The 22,394-nt window shown below is 45.9% G+C and overlaps 1 protein-coding gene across 1 annotated transcript in view; it reads left to right on the plus strand.

Annotated features, from left to right (window-relative positions):
* Positions 1 to 21,065, plus strand: part of itpka (inositol-trisphosphate 3-kinase A) — a 69,068-nt gene extending 48,003 nt beyond the window's left edge. The window contains exons 4-7 of the mRNA XM_055640867.1: positions 7,828 to 8,032; positions 14,291 to 14,392; positions 16,295 to 16,366; positions 18,693 to 21,065. Of these exons, the coding sequence (XP_055496842.1) occupies positions 7,828 to 8,032; positions 14,291 to 14,392; positions 16,295 to 16,366; positions 18,693 to 18,902 (589 nt within the window). The 3' untranslated portion in view covers positions 18,903 to 21,065. The remainder of the gene's footprint in view (positions 1 to 7,827; positions 8,033 to 14,290; positions 14,393 to 16,294; positions 16,367 to 18,692) is intronic.
* Positions 21,066 to 22,394: the final 1,329 nt, after the last annotated feature.

Genomic DNA, 22,394 nt, shown 5'->3' on the forward strand with positions numbered 1-22,394 from the left:
CCTCTTTGTTTTTCATCTTCTCTGTTGTTCCAATGAAGCTGGACAAAGCCCACCTCATCTTCTGACCAGGCTTGTTGCAGCCCTTGGGATTTAGCATTGAATTTACCAGTTTCAGTTTACCAGCCCTTGCTGGCCACCTCTGCTCTATGATCACCCACTTGTAGCATTAATTCATCTTTATCCTCACCACAGATGCTGCCTGGTCTGCTGGGCATTTCCAGCACTCTCTTTCACTCTGCATCGCCACAGTCCCGGTTTGTTTTACATCTCTCTCTACTGCTCATAAATCTCCATCTATTTACCACCCCTACAGCTTTGAATAGCAAGCAATCATTACCTTCTCTTCGCTGGATCCTGACATATTTGAGTCACCCTATTGCTGGCATTCCTTTTGGTCTCTTCATCCCTATCCTATAGTGACTTTAACCTCATTTGTTTTCCACTTTTCCACTTCTCTGGAAAAGTCGTTGACCTGAAACATTGACTCCCTTTCTCTCTCCACAGATGCTGCCTGACGTGCAGAATATCCCCCGTTTTTATTTCAATAAATCCACGTTGTTTATAAATAAATAATGCAATACTAATTTTGGATACTATCAATTGAACCAATGCCTCAACTATAATTCCTTATGACTGCAAAGACATGGTCCCGATGCGGCCTCCTTTACATCAGCGAGACCAAGTGTAGAATGGGCGACTGTTTCATAGAGTCATACAACATGGAAACAGGCCCTTCGGCCCGACTTGCCCAGACCGGCCAACATGTCCCAGCTACACTAGTCCCACCTGCCTGTGTTTGGTCTATTTCCCTCCAAACCCGGCCTATCCATCGTTTTCACTGAACGCTTGCGCTTGGTCTGCTGCGGTGTTGGTGTTAACCGTTTCAAATCTGTTTCCCACTCTTATACCGACTTTCTGTCCTCGCCTCCTCCATTGCCAGAGTGAGGCCACACACAAGCTGGAGTAACAGCACTTCATATTCTACAGCCCAACGATGTGAACATTAAATTCTCCAATTGTAGGTAATCCCGCCCCCTTTCCCGCCTCCTCTCATTCCTGTGCTCCACCTTGGAGTTGAACCATTTCCCCCTCTATTTCCCCCCCCCCCCCCGATTCCCTTCCACCCACATCCTTCCCACTGTCTTTACGTTTCACTCCTCTTCTCTTCTTATCTCATACTCTTATTGCTTTTTTTTATTGATAGCCTATGTAAACACATCTGCTAACCAAACCCCCTCAACTGCATCCACCTATCACTTGCTAGGTTTTAATCCCCCCTCCCACTCCCCTTTCCCACCTCTTTTCCCAATTTCTCCCACCTACGACAATCAGTCTGAAGAAGGCTCCCAACCTGAAACGTTGCCGATGAAAGTCCTCTACAGATGCTGCTTGACCCACTGAGTTACTACAGCACTCTGTGTTTTGCTCAATACTAATTTAGGACACAATCACTTGAGTCTATGTCTCATTTTTTATTTGTTATCACTCAAAAGGCAAGACGCTAAATCTCCCAAAGGTTCAAGTTCCACTGGCAAAATGCGAGTATATCATTCAAGTTAATGTTCCCAGCACTAGCCCTTATGTTCAATTGAGTGGCTAAACCAACACCTCCTTTTATCATCCCAAATCTCTTTACATATTGCCCTGTGGTTCTGTGTCATCTCTGACTGCAAGGGCAGATGGTTTAACCTCTCACCTGAAGAAAGTTTGCAGCATTAATTATGCCTTCAAGTTCCCAAAGTGAGAATTGAAACCCTGACCTTTGAAATCAAAAGTGAGAGGGCCACCAATCTGAGCTGAGACTGGCATTTCCCTGTTCCGCCCTGTCACCATGGCAATGGCAGGAAATAAAATGCAACGTTGCCCTTGAGCATTGATTAACATTCTGCAGCACCATACCTTGCACTCCCAGATGGTTGGATATGTTACTGCCGGGCACTAATGGATTATAAGGCCTCTGGTGTTTATTTGTGAACCAGATTCGTTTTTACAACAATCCAATAGTTTCTGAGGCCACAAGGTCATATGGTAAGGAAACAGACCCTTCTACCCCACATATGCCGATAAGCTAGTCCCATTTGCCCACATTTGATCCATATCCCATTAAACGTTTCCTATCCATGTACTTGTCTTTTAAATGTTGTTATTCTACCTGCCTCAACTACCTTCTCTCACTCTACACACCCACCACCCTCTGTGTGAAAAGGCTGCTCCTCAACTTTCCCCTCTCACCTTAAACCTATGTCCTCTATTCCTTAATTCCCCAACAGTGGATGTGCATTTACACTATCCATTCCTTGTGTGCTTTTATACACCTCTATAAGATCACCCCTTAGTCACATGCACTCCAAGAAATAAAATCCTATCTTGCCCAATCTCTCCCTATAGCTCAGGCCCTCAAGTCCTGGCAACATCCTCGTAAATCTTTACTCAATACTCTTTCCAGCATAATTACATCCCTCCTATACCATGGTAACCAAACCTGAACACAATACTCCAAATGCGGCCTCACCAACATCTTGTACAACTGTGACATAATGTCCCAACTACTACACTCAATCCCCTGACTTATGAAGGCCAATATACCATAAACCTTCTTTACCACCCTATCAACCTGTGATGCCACTTTCAGAGAACTGTGCACCTGTACTCCTAGATCGACAAGACTACTCGGTGCATTGCCATTCACTGTGAAGGTCCTGCTCAGGTTTGATTTCTAAAAAAATTCAACCCCTCACACTTGCCTGCATTAAACTCCATTTGCCATTCATCAGTTCACTTGGCCAGCTGATCAAGATCCTTCTGTAAGTTTTGCTAATCATCTTCACTATCTACGATGCCACCCACTTTAGTGTCATCTGCAAACTTATTGATCATGCCTTTACATTTTCATCTATATCATTGATATAAATCACAAATAGTGATGGATCCAGTACCAATTCCTGAGGCACACAACTAGTCACAGGCTTCAAGTCCAAAAAACAACTTTCTATCACCACCACCTGCTTCCTCCCACGTAGCCAATTCTCTATCCAGGCCACTAGCCCCCCCTGGATGCCATGTGATCTAACCTTCCAGAGCAATTTATTAGATTAGATTAGATTAGATTAGATTAGATAGCCTTTATTGTCATTCAGACCGAAGTCTGAACGAAATTGCAGCAGAACCTTATCAAATGCTTTGCTATAGTCCATATTGCAACGTCTGTAGTCTTGCATTCAGCAACCTTCTTAGTTACATCTTCAAAAAACTTAATCAGATTCACGAGACACGGTCTCCTATGTTCAAAACCATGTTGACTACCCCAAATCAGCACCCATCTATCCAAATGCATATATTTCTTATCCCTCAGAATCCTCTCCAGTAACTTATCGACCACAGATATTAGGCTCACTGGTCAGTAGTTCCCAGGCTTTTCCTTGCAGCCCTTGTGAAATAGAGGCACAACATTAGTCACCCTCCAGTCTTTTGGCACCTCAACCATGCCTAACGATGATTCATATATCGCTGTCAGGGCTCCTGCAATCTCTCCACCAGAAGCAAACCCAATGGTCCAAAATCTGAATACCTGCCCCATGCACCAACTCCTCAGCTATGATTTAACTTGTCCTCTCTTCCTGTTCTTGCTCTCTGGGCGATCCGGAGATTGGTCATCCTGTTTGACGGGTGCTTGTTTAAAATGCCATCTTGATTTGGTGTTTTTCACTGGAACCTGTGGTTAGGCACAGCCCGAACTTCATAGTCAACCTGTCATGCTCTAAATGCCTGCATTTTAACCTTTTGCCTAATTCCCTGCATTCATTCTGCAGGACTACATCTATTTTCCTACCTATGTCATCTGTGCCAAGATGCACAACGACTTCAATCTGCTCCCCCTCGGGAATGTTCTGCAGCTGTTCGGAGAAATATCATTACAAAGGCCAGCAGTAGTAGCAAGTTGCAGATTATTGATTGCATTGATTGAAAGGTGCAGCATGGAAACAGTCCCTTGAGTCCACACCGACCATTGATCACCCGATCACACTAGTTCTATGTTATCGCATTTTCGCATCCACCGCCTACACGCTAGAGAGGTTTTGCATTGGCCAATTTGCCTACAATCTGCACGTCTTTGGGATGTGGGAGGAAACCCACAGGGAAAACGTGAAAACTCCACACAGACAGCGCCTGGGGGAAGGATCGAACCTGGTCTCTGGCGCTGTGAAGCAGCATCTCAACCAGATGCACCAACGTGCCACCCTTCATTAACTGAACGGAAATTTGCCATGGTGGGATTTGAACTGGGTCTGGGGATTATTGGTTCAGGCCCTTGTAGGTTGCTGGTCTGCAAACTAACCTTACAACCCCGTGACCTCATCTGTTGTCGAGAGTGGTTGCCGAGAGTTTTCCCCTCCCAGATTGGGTGAAGGCAGCACCCATAATCCCACGTTGGGCCTGGGCTCATGGTCTTGGCTGCAACCGAGGCTGTTGAGTGAGAATAGCGTTTGCCTATTTTTTGTGCGTATAGTTTGAGTGTGACAGCGTGGCTGTGAAGAGCAGGCTGTGCAATACATTTGATGCCAGACCACAGTGAACTGTTGAGGAAACACCAAATCAAGATGACATTTTAAACCAAGGAACTGTTACCCAGCATGAGTAAACATGTTCGAACAAACCTCAGTACATATCTATAAGGCAGCATCTGTTGAGGGATATAGACAGACAACATCTTGCCTCAGGAGTCATAAAACGATACAGTGTGGAAACAGGCCCTTCGAACCAACTTGCCCATACTGGCATACACTATGTCCCAGCTACATTAGCTCCACCTCCCCACGTTTGGCCTATATCCCTCCAAACCTGTCCTATCCATGTACCTGTATAACTGTTTCTTAAACATTGGGATAGTCCCAGCCTCAACTACCTCATCTGGCAGCTTGTTCCGTACACCCACTGCCCTTTGTGTGAAAAAATTACCCCTCAGATTCCGATTAAATCTTTTCCCCTGCACCTTAAACCTATGTCCTCTGGTCCTCGATTCACCCACTCTGGGTAAGACAGTGCATCCACTCGATCTATTCCTCTCATGATTTTATACACCTCTATAAGATCACCGCTCATCCTCCTGCACTGCAAAGAATATAGTACCAGCCTACTCAACCTCTCCCTATAGCTCAGACCCTCTAGCCCTGGCAACATCCTCGTAAATCTTCTCTGCACCTTTTCCAGCACTTTTTCTTTGGACCAGGAGAGTGGTCAGGATATCAGTCTGAGGAAGGACCCCCAGCTGAATAGTTACCTGCCCTTGTCCTCCCCAGATGCTGCCTGTTCCTCCTACACTTTCTATTTTGCTCGAGTTACAAATTAATACAGGTTGTTTGAGCCGCCTCAGCTCTGATCATCAAATCAATACCATTACACTGATCCCATTTTATTCTCCTCATGTGACCATCAATTCCTTTCTGCCAGATTCCACCACTCACCTGCATGCCTGGGTCTATTTACAGAGGCCATTTGCATGCCTTTGGGATGTGGGAAGAGAAACACTGGTGCTTACCAGGGGAACATGCAGATAGACACAGTGTGGTAGAGTTGCTGCCTCACAGTGCCAGAGACCAGGGTTCTATCCTGACCTTGACTGCTGTCTGTGTGGCATTTAACCGTTCTCCCTGCGAACGCAGTGGGTTTATCTGGGTGCTCCGCTTTCCTCCCATATCTTAAGAAGCGCGTGTTTGTAGGTTAATTGGCCTCTGTAAATTGTCCCCAGTGTGTTGAGAATGGATGAGAACGTGGGATAACACAGAACTAGCATGAATTAATGTCTGAAGAAGGGTTTCGGCCCGAAGCGTTGCCTATTTCCTTCGCTCCATAGATGCTGCTGCACCCGCTGAGTTTCTCCAGCATTTTTGTGTATCTTCGATTTTCCAGCATCTGCAGTTCCTTCTTAAACACATGAATAAATGATCGGTGGTTAGTGTGGACTTGGTGGACCAAAGGGCTTATTTCCATGCTACATCTCTAAATTAAATAAAAACTAAAAGGACATATCAGAAGTCAAGACTGCACATTGATCACCTTAGCTGTGAGGCAGTAGCTCTGCAGGGTCTCACTATGACCGGACTGATTGGTAATACCCAAATTGTGCACAATAAGCCCTTATAATTGTAGTGTAGTGTAACACAAAACTCCGCAAAAAAGGATATACCAACCGTGTTTTGTTTTTTAAAATTTATTTTATACCCCCCGTTACCAGATCCTGGTACCATTTATATTTTAAATTACTAGCGATTGTTTTTCCTGTTTTTTTTTCTTTTCTTTCTAGGGTCTTATTTCCTTTCTTTACTCCCTTCTCTAATTTCTTCCCTAAGGGGCTTTCTTCTCCCAACACTTTCCTGCACCTTCACGATTCTTGCTCACTTTCCTTACTTCTTTTATTTCTACCCTTTTTAAAGCTCGAAAAACGTAGTGGTACAACAAAATGTAATAAGGTTTATGTGATGTGTATTACTGTAATTTACTGTACTTCTAATAAAAATTAAAAACAAATAATAATAATAATTGTAGTGTAATTGTGAGCAAACTGCCAATGTTGGTGACTTGGTCTTATTACTGCATGCCACATTGAGGAGCACAGGATTTGACAGAGGAAGGAAGCTATGCATCATATCAAAGGATGTTATTCTGGGAAGTGAGAAGTACATTAGATAACATTACATGATGGGTAAGGGTAGTTATAATGAGGGTTAGATGTCTCTTGAAGAGAGCGTTGGAAAGGGCTTGGAGGGTGATGGGTGGAAGAGATCACGGACAATGGGACTTGACTAGGTGGAATTTGGGAAAAAGGATAGGACCAGGATATAAACTGCAAACAGTTTGATGGCAGATACAGTTAGAGTCACAAAGGGTGTTACAGTGAGGGTGACGGGACTATCAAAGAGTGTTACAGTGAAGGTCAGAGGGCATGTCAGATGGTGTTACAGTGTCACAGGGTGTATCTTCTTCTTTTTCTTCTTTTGTGTGGCGTGCACAGCCTAAAGTTGTTGGACAACTTGTTCTATTTGATCTTCCGTTTGTGCACGTCGAGTTGATTGCATTAGTCGAAACAGGGCGGACCACATGAAGGTTGCAATCTTCCACCCCACAGGGCGTATCAGAGGGTATCATAGTGCAGGTTACAGGGTATATGCAAGAATATTGCAGTGAGAGTCACAGGTTATATCAGAGGGTGTTGGAGAGGGTGATGTTATATCAGAGGGTGTTACAGTGAGGGTACACAAAAATGCTGGAGAAACTCAGCGGGTGCAGCAGCATCTATGGAGTGAAGGAAATAGGCAACGTTTCGGGCCAAACCCCTTCTTCAGGTGTTACAGTGAGGGTCACTGGGTAAATCAGAGAGTAGTATAATGAAGGTGATAAACATATCAGACAGTGTTACAAGGAGGGTCATGGTGCGTATCAGACGGTATTATAGTGGGTTTTATCATCTGAAGAAGGGTCTTGACCCGAAACGTCACCCATTCCTTCTTTCCAGAGATGCTGCCTGTCCCGCTGTGTTACCCCAACATTTTGTGTCTACCTTCTATTTAAACCAGCATCTGCAGTTCCTTCCAACACATCAGAGAGAATGGTACAGTTTGGAGGCAATTGTGTCTATGACATTCTGGTGTTGGCCTGCTTGCCATTATAGGCTGCACGGGGGGTTGGGCAGTGGGAGAGGCTTCACTGCCTTTGTTTGCCTTGCTGGCACACTGTGCCAGTGGACAAATGAATTTGGTGTCCTTCAGCCTCTGTACATTACAGTGAAAATTCATCCCATTCGCCAATGTCTGCAACCTTGCTCCTCTACAGAACGTACCTGGAGGAAGAGCTGATGAAAGCCCGCGAAAAACCAAAGTTGCGGAAGGACATGTACAAGAAAATGGTAGAAGTTGACCCTCAGGCACCAACGCCAGCGGAGCACACTCTGCAGGGAATAACTAAGCCACGATACATGCAGTGGAGAGAGTCCCTCAGCTCGACAGCAACATTCGGCTTCCGCATTGAAGGCGTTAAGGTACATGAGGTTTTGTGGCTGTTTGAGGCCTCTGCTGATGTTCTAATCAAGTGGGTTGTGGCCCTTCTTGTGGAGAAATGGAAGAGCGGTTTTCTCTTGTTTCTAGGGGTAGAATTCCCAGATGCCACAACGGACTCCTGGGTTCAAGTCCCGACCAATGCACAACACACTGCGGCATCAGCTTGAACCCTTTAGGGTGGCGCAGCGGGTAGTACCGCTGTCTCACAACTCGTGCAACCCAAGTTCAATCCTGACCTCAGATGCTGTCTCCAGTGACCAAGTGCGTTCTCTCCGAGTGCTCCTGTTTCATGGACAGTGGCTCTACCAGCTGCATAATCTGACAATTATCTTAATTCCTTACTTATAATTTATTTTCCATAAATATAGTCTACTCTTTTACTTGAGCCTTGGTCCCCTGTCCTGACTTTTCCTTGAAAGTCCCGCCTGATTATGCTGCTGCTGTGAAACACTTTGTGATATTTTACAGTGTTAAATGTATCACATCCTTGTGTGTTCCTGTTATTATTGTGTTGCTCAGTTCTTGGCAAGAATGAAAGAATGAATAAGTTTATTGGCCAAGTATTCACATACAAGGAATTTGCCTTGGTGCTCCGTTCGCAAGTAACAACACGACATGCAGTAACAATTAGGAATGACACATAAAACATTAAACATTAAGAATAAAATATTATAGTTTAAATATGTGAATTAAATAAAATACCAGAACAAAATGAGGCTACAGACTTTTGGTTATTGAGTAGAGCTACTACTCGTGGAAAAAAATGTTTTTATGTCTAGCTGTGGCAGCTTTGACAGTCCAGAGTCGCCTTCCAGAGGGAAGTGATTCAAAGAGTTTGTGGCCAGGATGAGAGGGGTCAGAGATAATTTTACCCGCTCGCTTCCTGGCCCTTGCAGGAGGTAACTGGAGAAATGGGCTCAAAGACCCTGCAATCTTACATTATTCATTTTAATCAATAATCATCCCTTGAACTGGATGCATTGATCTTTGGTGTAAACTAGGTCCCCGTTAAGTGAGGCTCCATGAACTGAAATTTGTCTCCCCGCACTAGGACACGGAAATAAAAATCTTGTTCAGAATCAAATCTGGTAATCAGGAAATACTATTTAGTGGCACCCATTAGTGCTAACATAAAACCCTTGCAAAAGCTACAGTGAAAAGGACTGTGTGAGTCTGAAGAAGGGTTTCGGCCCGAAACGTTGCCTATTTCCTTCGCTCCATAGATGCTGCTGCACCCGCTGAGTTTCTCCAGAATTTTTGTGTACCTGTGTTCTATAATACTGGACTGATTATGGATTGAGAGGAGGAAGGATTTCTTTAGTCAGAGAGTATTTCCCTCAGTATCTGCTGCAGATGAGCATGTTCTGTGTTACGGCACAGCCGTGTCTGTCATGTACACAGTCAGGCTATGAAAACCTGCGCAGAGCTCATGATCTGCCATCTGCTGGCATGAGTAAGTATGGCAGCACGCTGCAGGAATTTTACAAAACATTGCAGATGCTGGAATCTTGAACAAAAGAGCCTGAAAAAGGATCCCAACACAAAATGTTGCCTGTCCATTCCATCCCCAAATGCTGTCTGATCCGTCGAGTTCCTCCAGCACTTTTTGTTTTAATCACATGAGTGGGATATTTTTATATCTAATGCTAATTTTGTGCACACCATAAATTTACTCGAAGACGCACGCACATGCACACGCTCACGCATACACACACACCCATATACGCACACACACACGAACGCACACACACATACACAAACGCCCACACAAACGCGTGCACTCACACATGTGCAGAAAATCCAGGAGACAAATCATTGGATATAGGTATTGTGGAGAAGAAAGCTTGTGGGATAATATCCCTGGAGGCCAATAACCAAGAGATGCTACGGACTGGAGAGGAAGTCTTTGCTTGCTGGGGAATGGTGGGTGTCTGGAGCTCTGCCTTGGAAGTGTGGTGGAGGCAAACACGTGGGTTATATTTTAAAAAGCACCGGATGCACATTTCATAGAGACACAAGGAACTGCAAATACAGGAATTGTGAGCAAAATACAAAGTGCTAGAATACAAAATACAAAGTCAGCAGGTCAGGCAGCATCTGTGAAGGGAATGGATAGATGATGTTTCAGATTGGACTTCTTCAATCTCTCACATGACTGAGACTGAAAAAGGTCCCTGACGTCTTTTCCCTCCACAGATGTTGTCTGACCTACTGAGTTCCTCCTATGTTTTGAACATTTCAGTCTCACAATGATAACATTCAATGATTCACTGTCACATATACACACTACATTTTATATCTTACAGCTTAAGTGAAAAATTTAGTGGCTCTTTGCAAACATTGCCTTTTCCCACAGTCCTGCACCATACATGTATTCTACTGCCACAGGCCATTTCAAGCCTGCCTTAAATCCAACAAATGAGTGAATCCTGATCCCTAGACACCATGAATGGACTGAAACAAGATTGGAATGTGAACATTTGAGGAAGCAGGTTGTGCAGTAATTGGGAATTAAGGGGCTAATCCGTGAGTTCTGGCGAGTTTGCCCTCAACTCATACTCACAGCATGGTCGACACGAGGCCATAGGAGTTGTTTGTAACACTCCTTCATGCTCGAGAGTGGTCCCCACATACTCGAGGCCTCAGCTAGGTCGCACCGTATTTTTCAACATGTTGAAAAATGCCCGCAAGTAAAAAAAGGTCGCCATGGAAAACATCGATACTTTTATTACTCGTAGGCTTAGTCGTAGTAGGTCGGCATGTTAGTCGTAGGTAATCGAGGATATTCAAAGGTGTCGTAGATAGTCTTCATCATAGTCGAAGGGAGGTCGAAAGAGATCGATGGAGGTCGGCTTCACTCTCCACTATTCGGTGTCCAATTTTTCCGAAATTAGTCATAGCTAGTTGAAGCTGGTCTTCAACATAGTCAAAGAAGGTCAAAGGAGGTCTTCAACATCATTTTTTCAAACTCTCCTAAACTCTTCTAAACTCGCTAATTAGGTTGCACAAGTGGGACAGCCCCTTTAGAGTGAAAAGCAAACTGCTGAGGGAACTCAGCGGGTTCTGCAGCATCTGTGTGGGGGGGGGGAATTGTCAACACTGGGTCGAGACCCTGTATCAGGATTCCTTGCCCCCCACAGATACTGCCTGATGTTCTGAATTCCCCAGCAGTTTGTTATTTTTGCTCCAGATTCCAGCATCTGCAATCTCTTGTGTCTCCGATTGGTATTTAATGCTTAGTTTTGTTTAGTTTAGTTTGATATTGTCACATGTAATAAGATACAAAATACCAAGGGGCGACATGGGGGCGCAGCGGTATAGTTGCTGCCTTAAGCCCCTGTCCCCCTTTCACGACCTAATTGGCGACCTTTGCCGAGTTTGCCCTTGACTCATACTCGCAGCATGGTCGTAGGAGGTCTTCATAACTCTTCTTCATGCTCGTGAGTGGTCTCCGCGTCCTCGTGGCCTCAAGTAGGTCGCTCGTTTTTTCCAGCCTGATAAAAAATGTCTACTTGTAGCTAGTCATAGTTGGTCCTAGGTGTGGAAGACTGTGGTCGAGGGGGGTCGTAGGAGGTCGTGGACATAGTCGTAGAGGGTCTTTCAGTGAGTCAACACGACATTAACATTTTTTTACAACTCGTCCGGGGTCTTCTAAACTCGTGGATTAGGTTGTCCAAGTTGGACGGGCCCTTTACAATGCCAGAAACCCAGGTTCGATCCTAACTGGGTTCAATCTGTGTGGAGTTTGTACGTTCTCCCCATGACCATGAGGTTTTCTCCGAGTGCTCGCGTTTCCTCTCGTACTCCAAAGACCTACAGGTTTGTAGGTGAATTGGCTTTGGTAAAGATTGTAAATTGTCCCTAGTGTGTGTAGGATAGTGTTACTGTGCGGGGATCGCTGGTCGCTGCTGACTCGGCAGGCCGATGGGCCTGTTTCGGCGCTGTAGCTCTAAACTAAACTGAGACAGTGAAAAGCATTGTTTCGTGTGCTATCCAGTCAGATCGTACAATACTTGAGTACAATTATACACAAGTAAAAGAGTGAAACAATTGTAAGTAGATCTTCTGGGACAGCAAGCAAAGAGTTGTCCCGTTTGTAGCGAGAGGGCAAAGGCTTTGGATAACTTGAAATGTGGCTGATTGACTGGAAGAGATCACTAGGAACTGGAAGCTTCAAATGTGTGAAAGAGTAAAATGAATAATGTCAGTGGTACGGGGTCCAGATGCAGATTTTTATTTCCGCACTGCAACATTCTGACATGGACAACACTGGTGCAATTCGTTTAGAAATGTTATACTTTTAACTAGCAGTGTGCTTGTCTCCAAATACTTCATGTAAATTCAATGTGGAGGGGGCTTGAGAATAGGATGTGGGCTTTAGGGGTGAAGGGGGAGGTGGGGGCGGTCAGCTTGAATTGGAGATTAGTGGGGGCCAAAAGAGTGGTGAGTCATGTTGGATAAAAATAAACTTAATTTTAACCTAACTCTTCCTATCTTCTTCTTCTTCTTATCGAGTCCACACACAAGATTAGAAGTTGTTCAGCCAGAGCTGAACATACTTCTCGGCATCTGCACGATAGTGTCTGTCTTGCACTTCTTGTGCAGTAGGTGGAGAGATCGGTGTAAACAGGGTCTCAACATGGACACTCCGCCCTTGACCCCATTCTTCCTATCATTTGTTTATATTAAAAAGGGCCAGCTGTGAAGGGAAAAAATGCATTCAAAGGTTGTTCACAGCAACATACTATCTGATTTATAATCTGTTGGAGGAAGTCAGCAGTTTTGAGCAGTATTGGTGGAGAGAAACTTGTTGACATTTTGGGTTAAAACCCAGCATCAGGACCACACTGAGCTGTTGCTGGGTTTTGATCCCAAACACTGATAATTCCTTTCCCTCCACAGATGCTGTCTTGGCTGTTGAGTTTCTCCAGCAGGTTGTTCAAGAAGGAACTGCAGATGCTGGAAAATCGAAGAAGGGTTTCGGCCCGAAACTTTGCCCATTTCCTTTGCTCCATAGATGCTGCTGCACCCGCTAAGTTCCACCAGCAGGTTGTTTTCTGCTCCAGATACCAGCAGCTGCAATCTCTTCTGCCTGCCCCGTGACCTTGGCAGGAATCTTTGTAAAATGGGCCACAGGGGGAGAAGACAAGGCGTTTGGCTACAAGACGAATGTAACCAGTCTTGTGTAGGAAAACAAACCACTGGAGGAACCCAGCAGGTCAGGCAGCATCTCTGGAGAAAAGGAACAGTGTCCTTTCAGGTCAAGACCCTTCTTCTTGGGAGGGGAACGGACAAATGACATTTAATGTTGGAATCCTTCGTCACATTCTTGCAGGAGAGGGGAGAAAGCTGGTGAAATCAGTCTTGGCTAAAGGAGCAAAGAGGTGTAGTAGTATGAGGATAATTGAAGATGACTTGCTTCCATTCAGTGATGAGGACTAAATGGAATACTTTGTAACATTCTTGGGGCCCTTTGTGTGGCAACTCTTTGAATACCTTGTGTTTGCAAAACAAAGAATTGCACTGTGACATGTCACATGTGATAATAAAGTATCACTCAATAATTCATACATTCATTCATTCATACATTCAATCATTCATTCATTAATTCATCCATTCATGCATTCCATTCATCCATCATTCAATCATCATTCATTCATTCATTCATTCATGCATTCATTCAGGAGGCAGCTGAAGTCGTCAAGTCAAGAGAGTTTATTGTCATACGTCCCAGATAGGACAATGAAATCCTTGCTTGCTGCAGCACAACAGAGTATTGTAAACAAAAATACAGAACAGTTCAGTTCAATATACACATAAATAAGCAGATAAAGTGCAATAGGCTGTTACAGTTCAGAGTCTGTGTGTTGGCGAGTTTAATAGCCTGATGGCTGTGGGGAAGGAGCTGTTCCTGAACCTGAATGTACCAGATTTCAGGCTCCTGTACCTTCTGCCCGATGATAGTGGAGAGATGAGTGCGTGGCCAGGATGGTGTGGGTCCTTGATGATGTTGGCTGCCTTTTTGAGGCAGCAACTGCGAAATATCCCTTCGATGGTGGGGAGGTCAGAGCCGATGATGGACTGGGCAGTGGTCACAACTTTCTGCATCCTTTTCCGCTCCTGGAACAATGGATAACCAATCTTTAGTGCCTTGTTACATGATTCAGAGCTTGAGTTTATGGAGTTAACGTACTCTTTCCTGGGTATAATGGTTGATATGTTCTCACTCTCCCTTGCAGAAGCCAGACGGAATAGGCAGCACAAATTTCAAAAAGACCAAAACGAAGGAACAGATTCTCCAGATCTTTGAAGATTTTGTCGATGGAAACAAGAACATCATGGTAACGCATCAAATAACGCACCAAAGCAGAAAGATAGCGCCTAAAACACTAATATAGGTTGACAAAAGACCACTGAAAGAGTCGGCATGGTGGCACAGCAGAAGAGTCGCTGCCTTACGACACTTGCAGTGCCAGAGATCCGCTTTTGATCCCGACTATGGGTGCTGTCTGTGCGGAGTTTGCACGTTCTTCCCGTGACCATGTGGGTTTTCCCCCGGGTGATCCGGTTTCCTCCCACACTCCAAAGACGTACCGGTTGGTAGGTTAGTTGGCTTGGTGTAAGTGTAAATTGACCCTAGTGTGTGCAGGAAAGTGGTAATGTGCGGGAATCGCTGGTCGGTGCGGACTTGGTGGGCCGAACGGCCTGTTTCTGCGCTGAATCCTTAAACTAAAACTAAAAAAAAAATTAAAAAATCCCGCGGCACTGTGGCACAGCCACTGCCACACTGCTCTACCCAACCCAGGTTCAATCCTGACTTCTGGAGTTTGTACGTTCTCCCGAGTGTTCAAATATCAGCCCTCATCCCAAAGATGTGCGGTTGACAGAATGATTGAACCCTGGTGCGTTGGTGAGCACTGGAATCTGGGATAGTTGATGGGAAAGTGGGAAGCATAAAATAGGTTCATTGTAAATCGGTGCTTGTTAATCTACGCAGACTGTGGACGCTGAAGAGTTTCGGGGGTAGCACGGTGGCACAGCGGTAGAGTTGCGGACTTACAGCGGGTTCGATCCAGACAGCGGGTGCTGTCTGTAAGAAGTTTGTACGTTCTCCTCGTGGCTATGTAGGCTTTCCCCGGGTGATCCGGTTTCCTCCCACACTCCAAAGATATACAGGTTTGTAGATTAATTTGGCTTCGACATGAATTGTAAATTGTCCCTTGTGTGCAGGATAATGCGAGTGTACGGGATCGCTGGTCAGTGCGGATCGATGGGCTGAAGGGCCTGCTTCTGCACTGTCTCTTTAAAACTAAACTAAACTAAAAGTCGGGTCATCTTTTCAATGTTACTATGACAGTAGGTTTAGAAATCAGTATGGGAGCTAGAGGATCAAATAAGGAATAAATTGAGTATAGAAGTTGGGATGCAATGTTAAAATTGTACAAGGCATTGGTGAGGCCAATGCTGGAGTATGGTGTACAATTTTGGTCGCATAATGATAGGAAGGATGTCAACAAAATAGAGAGAGTGCAGAGGAGATTTACTAGAATGTTGCCTGGGTTTCAGCAACTAAGTTACAGAGAAAGGTTGAACAAGTTAGGGCTTTATTCTTTGGAGCGCAGAAGGTTAAGGGGGGACTTGATAGAGGTTTTTAAAATGATGAGAGGGATAGTGGAAAAGCTTTTCTCACTGAGAGTAGGGAAGATTCAAACAAGGGGACATGACTTGAGAATTAAGGGACTGAAGTTTAGGGGTAACATGAGGGGGAACTTCTTTATTCAGAGAGTGGTGGCTGTGTGGAATGAGCTTCCAGTGAAGGTGGTGGAGGCAGGTTCGTTTTTATCATTTAAAAATAAATTGGATAGTTATATGGATGGGAAGGGAATGGAAGGTTATGGTCTGAGCGCAGGTATATGGGACTAGGGGAGATTATGTGTTCGGCACGGACTAGAAGGGTCGAGATGGCCTGTTTCCGTGCTATAAATTGTTATATGGTTATATGGTCATATGGTTAAACCACCAATATCAAGATGGAGTGAGGCTTGGGGAAGATGTTGGGTCAGGGGCTGTGGGTGGGTGGGTAGGTAGGGGGTCAGATGGTGAACAAAGAGCGTGTTTGTTGTTGACCCATTGTGCAAGAGAGCATCCACAGACGTTAACTCAAACCACCACAGACTTTACTTTAGCTCAGCCCATGTCGTGTGACTGACCAATTTATATCTCTGATTTCTTTCAACCTGAAGAAAACCTACCTGGTGCGACTGCTCGAGATTCGGAAAATCCTGGAATCATCTGAGTTCTTCAAAATGCATGAGGTGGGTAACCATTGTGTAGGAAGCAACTGCAGATGCTGCTTTAAACTGAAGATTGACACAAAAAGCTGGAGTAACTCAGCTTTTTGTGCCTACAGGTGATGCTTTGGGTCGAGACCCTTCTTCAGGGTCTCATTGTCTGTACTCTTCTCACATAACAAAAAGGTAACAATGGCCTGTTTCCTTATCATCGTTACTTTTTTGCATATCGTTCATTTGTTCTATATCTCTCTACATCACCGTCTTTATCACTCGTTTCCTTTTCCCCTGACTCTCAGTCTGAAGAAGGGTCTCGACCCGAAACGTCACCTATTCCTTTTCTCCAGAGATGCTGCCTGTCCCACTGAGTTACTCCAGCATTTTGTGTGTATCTTCGGTGGGTTGCCATTGCCTTATGTTCATGAGATTCATGGGGAGAACAGAATAGTAAAAGGCTTGGATAGAGTGGATGTGGAGAAGACGTTCTAGGATTAGAGGTCATAGCCTCAGAGTTAAAAGACTTGCTTTTACAAAGGTGATGAGGAGGAAAATATTTAGTCATTGAGTGGTGAATCATTGGAGTCCTTGCCACAAACGGCTGTGGATGCCAAGTCAGTGAATATTTTTAAGGCAGAGATAGATAGATTTTTGATTAGTACAGGTGTCAGAGGTTACAGGGAGGAGAATGGGGTTAGGAGGGGGAGATCAGCCATGATTGAATGGCAGAGTAGACTTGATGGGCCGAATGGCCTAATTCTACTCCTATCACTTATGACCTAATGACCTTATGTAAAGGGAGGATTTCCAGAATTTTCACACTCAGGAGCCCCAGTCATAAGCCTGATTTTCTTAACATTTAAAATAAATATTACAGTTTAAGAATAAGGCATAGGCCATTTAAGACTCAGATGAGGAAAAACATTTTCGCCCAGAGATTTGTGAATCTGTGGCATTCTCTGCCACAGAAGGCAGAGGAGGCCCCCTCACTGGATTTTTCAAGAGAGAGTTAGATATAACTCTTAGGACTAACGGAATCAAGAGATATGGGGGATAAGCAGGAACGGGGACCTGATTTTGGATGATCAGCCATGATCATATTGAAGGGCCGAATGGCCTACTCCTGCATCTATGTTTTATGTTTCTATTGTTCACATCACAAATAAAACTTGTGGAAATCCCTGTTTTAACACTGTATGGACACAATTCTTCTCCATTCATGAGTCCTATAATAAATCATTCGGCTCTCTGATGTGATGTGGTAATCTCCCACCCCCCCCCCCCCAGTTTAATTCATTGGTTAGCCTCCCCTCCCCCCCCCCCTCCCCCCCCGCCCCCCCCCCCCCCCCCCCCTCTCCCTCTCCCCCCCCCCCCCTCCCCCGCTCGACCCCCACCCCCCCCCCCCCCCCCCCCCCCCCCCCAGCCCCCCCCCCCATCCCCCCCCCCCCATCCCAGTCCCCCCCCCCCCATCCCAGCCCCCCCCATCCCAGTCCCACCCCCCCCCCCCATCCCCCCCATCCCAGTCCCCCCCCCCATCCCAGTCCCCCCCCCCAGTCCCCCCCCCCCATCCCAGTCCCCCTCCCCATCCCAGTCCCCAGTCCCCCCCCCCATCCCCCCCCCCAGTCCCAGTCCCCCCCCCCCCCCCCCCCCAGTCCCCACCCCCCGTCCCCCCCCCCCCCAGTCCCCCCCCCCCCAGTCCCCCCCCCCCCATCCCCCACCTAGTCACACTTGACAAACCTGGCCCCCCCCATCCCAGTCCCGTCCCCCCCCCCCCCCAGTCCCACCTCCCCATCCCAGTCCCCCCCCTCCCCATCCCATCCCAGTCCTCAACCCCCATCCCAGTCCCCACCCCCCCCCCCCCCCATCCCCCCCCACCACCCCTTTTCACCACCCTGTACTAGTCACAGTCCTGACAACCTGGTCCCCCCCCCCCCCCCCCCCCCCACCACTATGTTTACTTGTCTAGTCACATGACAACCTGGCCCCACCAATGACCTCCCCACTGGTGGTAAAGGTCCAAGTAAACCCCAAGATCCAAAACCTTTGAGAATTCCAGATTTCTACTAGCTGCCTGTTTTTCTCCTCAAAGACTTTTGGGATAATGTGCACCTATTCTTGATACTCTCAGCAGATGAAACAACCTCCCTGAATCTCATGTCCTAAGCCCGTAGGACACCTCCATCAAATATCTCTTCATTTTGGCAATTGTTTCTTTGTGCTTAATCCCTTAAATCTCCCAATTATTCTGGAGATAGTGTACTTCATCTAGGGTGGGGGGGGGGGGGGGGGGGGGGGTGAGGTTCTGAATCCAGGAACCCTGTTGTTGATGTCCAATCTTCTCCACTTCACACAGGTTATTGGGAGCTCCTTGCTGTTCATCCATGACAAGAACGAGCTGGCCAAGATCTGGCTGATCGACTTTGGCAAAACCAGAAAGCTGCCGAATGGACAGACACTTAACCATCGGATGAAGTGGCACGAAGGCAACAGGGAAGATGGCTATCTCTGGGGGCTGGACAACATGATTGATATTGCATCCAAGATCTCGGAGGACCAGCGATGATTCCTGGCCAGAGACTCCTCTTTGCCTTGGGTTTTCCAATGGGCACCCAGATGGTTATCTGACGAGGTCTTTGGATGTGGACGTATTGCTACTATTCACGCTGGTGAGAGAGTGAGCAATAACAGAGATAGACTGTGAGAGTTTCTCTAATAACCCAAAGCTCCATCTTGCATGTGGGATCCACACTGTGACTATGATGCCCTAAAGAAAATGGACCACACATGGTGAAGTGACATGCTTGTCAAGTGGGAAATATAGTTGCTGCCATTACAGAACAGTTGCAAATGATCGCTCTTGCCTTCACCCTGAAATATATTTTGATAACAATAATGATTGATTTTTTTTGTACTGATGGATGATGGGGACAGATGAATATTTATAAGGCTCTTTTATGATGCATTACCAGCTTCCCTCCGCAAGTGCCCTCTTCTGCCTCCTGGTGGCTAGTTTTGAAGCAGCGGCAGCCAAAGATAACTTGTTCCCAGCCTTCTTGGCTTCACTCTGCTTCCCACCTCTCCGACTCCCGCACCCCGCGATGTAAAAGGTGTTTGAGGTAGGAAATGGCCCAGTATTCTTGCCAACATTTTGCTGTGAGCCTCCTTGTATTTCCTTAGCGCCTTTCACGACCTCAGGATGTTTCGAAGCTCCTTCCAACCAAGTGAGAACTTTTCAAATGTGGTCACTGTTATATGAAAAGCAACTAGCCAAGTTGTTCACGACACCGCCACGGCAAACAACCAGAAGGCAATTACCAAATGCATGGTTGAGTGGTAAATATTGGTCAGCAAGCCAGGGAAAAATCCACTGTTCTCCAGAAATGTGCCTCAAAATATTTATGCCAATCAGAGAAAATGGGCAGCTTCCCTGTTCGAAAGGAAGCGCCTGGGATTTTGTCTTTAGTATTCAATCAACTCAGCTTTGCTTCTGTGTCAGCTGAGGATCAGGGGTAGGTCTTGGGGCACTGCTCATGTTGAACGGTTGTAACTTTACAATCAAAGCCAGTTAGATAAGGCTTTGTTAGTTATATTGACCTACCTGACCATGCTTACAGTGCGGCACAGTGGTAGAGTTGCTACCTTACAGTGCTTGTTCGATCCTGACCACGGGTGCTGTCCGTACAGAGTATGTACGTTCTCCCCATGACCGCGTGGGTTTTCTCCGAGGTCTCTGGTTTCCTCCCAAATCTCAAAGACATACAGGTTTGTAGGTTAGAAATCCGTCTGAAGAAGGGTTTTGGCCCGAAACGTTGCCTATTTCCTTCGCTCCATAGATGCTGCTGCACCCGCTGAGTTTCTCCAGCATTTTTTTTGTGTAACCCAGGTTTGTAGGTTAATTGGTTTGGGTTTGTATACTTGGTATAAGTGTCAATTGTCCCGTGTTTGTGTGTGTTAAGGCTAGTGTTAATGTGTGGGGATCCGCTAGGCGATGCGGACTCAGTGGGCCGAAGGGACTGTTTCCGCGCTGTATCTCTAAACTAAACTAAACTTGTGACAAGCCACTGACGAAATGGACCACAATGTACTGACAGGCATAGAGAAAGATGTGTTACACTAACATAGCAAATAAATCAAAAATTATCCTGACTAATGTGCCCTGTGGCAACTGCAAATTAAAAGGCAAAGCAAACAAACAAGCGCACCAGATGTTTCCCGTTGTGAGATAATTTTCTTTGATACATAACAGACACCATTGATACTCAATTTAGTTTAGTTTAGTTTAGTTTAGAGATACAGCGCGGAAACAGGCCCTTCGGCCCACCTGGTCCATGCTGACCAGCGATCCCTGCATATTAACACTACCCTACACCCACTAGGGATCATTTTTACATTTACCAAGCCAATTTACCTACAAACCTTTATGTCTTTGGAGTGTGGGAGGAAACGGAAGATCTTGGAGAAAACCCACGCAGATCATGGGGAGAACGTACAAACTCGGGATCGAACCCGGGTCTCCAGCGCTGCATTCACTGTAAGGCAGCAACTCTACTGCCGAGCCCAATTGCCGATCCATTAGTAGAAAATCTGCATACAATAAAATGCTCCAAAACAAAGGTCTTGTTTAAAAAATCAACGCCACCTAGTTAACATAATCTTAACAGTCTGGGTTATATCAGACTGTTAACAGTCCACTGTGCCACTCTGATATACTCACATCCCTTTATTAGAATAGGCCCACAACCCCCAGCGTAACTCTGTCAGCCTTCTGGTCACAATCTGATATGCTTACCATCGTCACTGTAACACTCTATATCCCACATCCCCCACTGTAACAATCCCCCACCATACAAGACATTCTGATATATACCATATAATATATAACAGCATATCATCCTCACCACCCCGTCCCCAGGTACTTTCACCTGCAACCGCAGGAGATGCAACACCTGTCCCTTTACCTGCCGCCTCGACTCCATCCAAGGACCCTGACAGTCTTTACAGGTGAGGCAGAGGTTCACTTGCATCTCCAACCTCATCTACTGTATCCACTGTTCCAGGTGTCAACTTCTCTACATCGGCGAGACCAAACGCAGGCTCGGTGATCATTTCGCTGAACACCTCCGCGCAGTCCGCCTTAACCCACCTGATCTCCCGGTGGCTCAGCACTTCAACTTCCCCCTCCCATTCCCAATCTGACCATGGGCCTCCTCCATTGTCAGAGTGAGGCCCAGCGCAAATTTGAGGAACAGCACCTCATATTTTGCTTGGGTAGCTTACACCCCAGCGGTATGAACATTGACTTCTAACTTCAGATAGCCCTTGCTTTCCCTCTCTATCCCCTTCCCCTTCCCAGTCCCCCCACTGGTCTTACTATCTCCGACTACATTCTATCTTTGTCCCGCCCCATCCCCTAACATCAGTCTGAAGAAGGGTTTCGACCCGAAACGACAACCATTCCTTCTATTCAGAGATACTGCCTCACCCGCTGAGTTTACTCCAGCATTTTGTGTCTACCCTGATATATACCATACTCTATTTAATACTTTAATGCATTCTGCACCCCTCTCCATAACACAGATACATACAGCACCCCTCATTGTAACACTTTAATATATCCAACACCCTCACTATAAAACTCTAATGTATTCTGCATCCTTCTCTTCAGCACCGACACACCCCACACCCCTCTCTATAACACTGATGCATCCCACACCCAAAACTACAACACTCTAATACACTCCGCAGTCTTCTCAATAACATTGATACACCCCTTACCCTGACTGCAACATAGTGATGTATCCCAACCCCTCTCTATGACAATCTGATATATTCCACATCCCTCATTGGACACACTGATATATTCCACACATGTCTCTATAACACTGACACACCCCACTCCCCACTCCCCACTCTGCAAACTTCTCTCCACCTTTCTTATTCTCCTCCCTCCCTCTCTAGACACTCCTTAAAGCCAAACTCTTTGTCCAGGTTTGAGCTGCCTACTTTATATATCTGTGTGATTCAGTGTCAGGATTTGTTTGATATTACTCCTGTG

This window comes from Leucoraja erinacea, chromosome 9 (assembly GCF_028641065.1).
Source record: "Leucoraja erinacea ecotype New England chromosome 9, Leri_hhj_1, whole genome shotgun sequence".
Taxonomy (NCBI): domain Eukaryota; kingdom Metazoa; phylum Chordata; class Chondrichthyes; order Rajiformes; family Rajidae; genus Leucoraja; species Leucoraja erinaceus.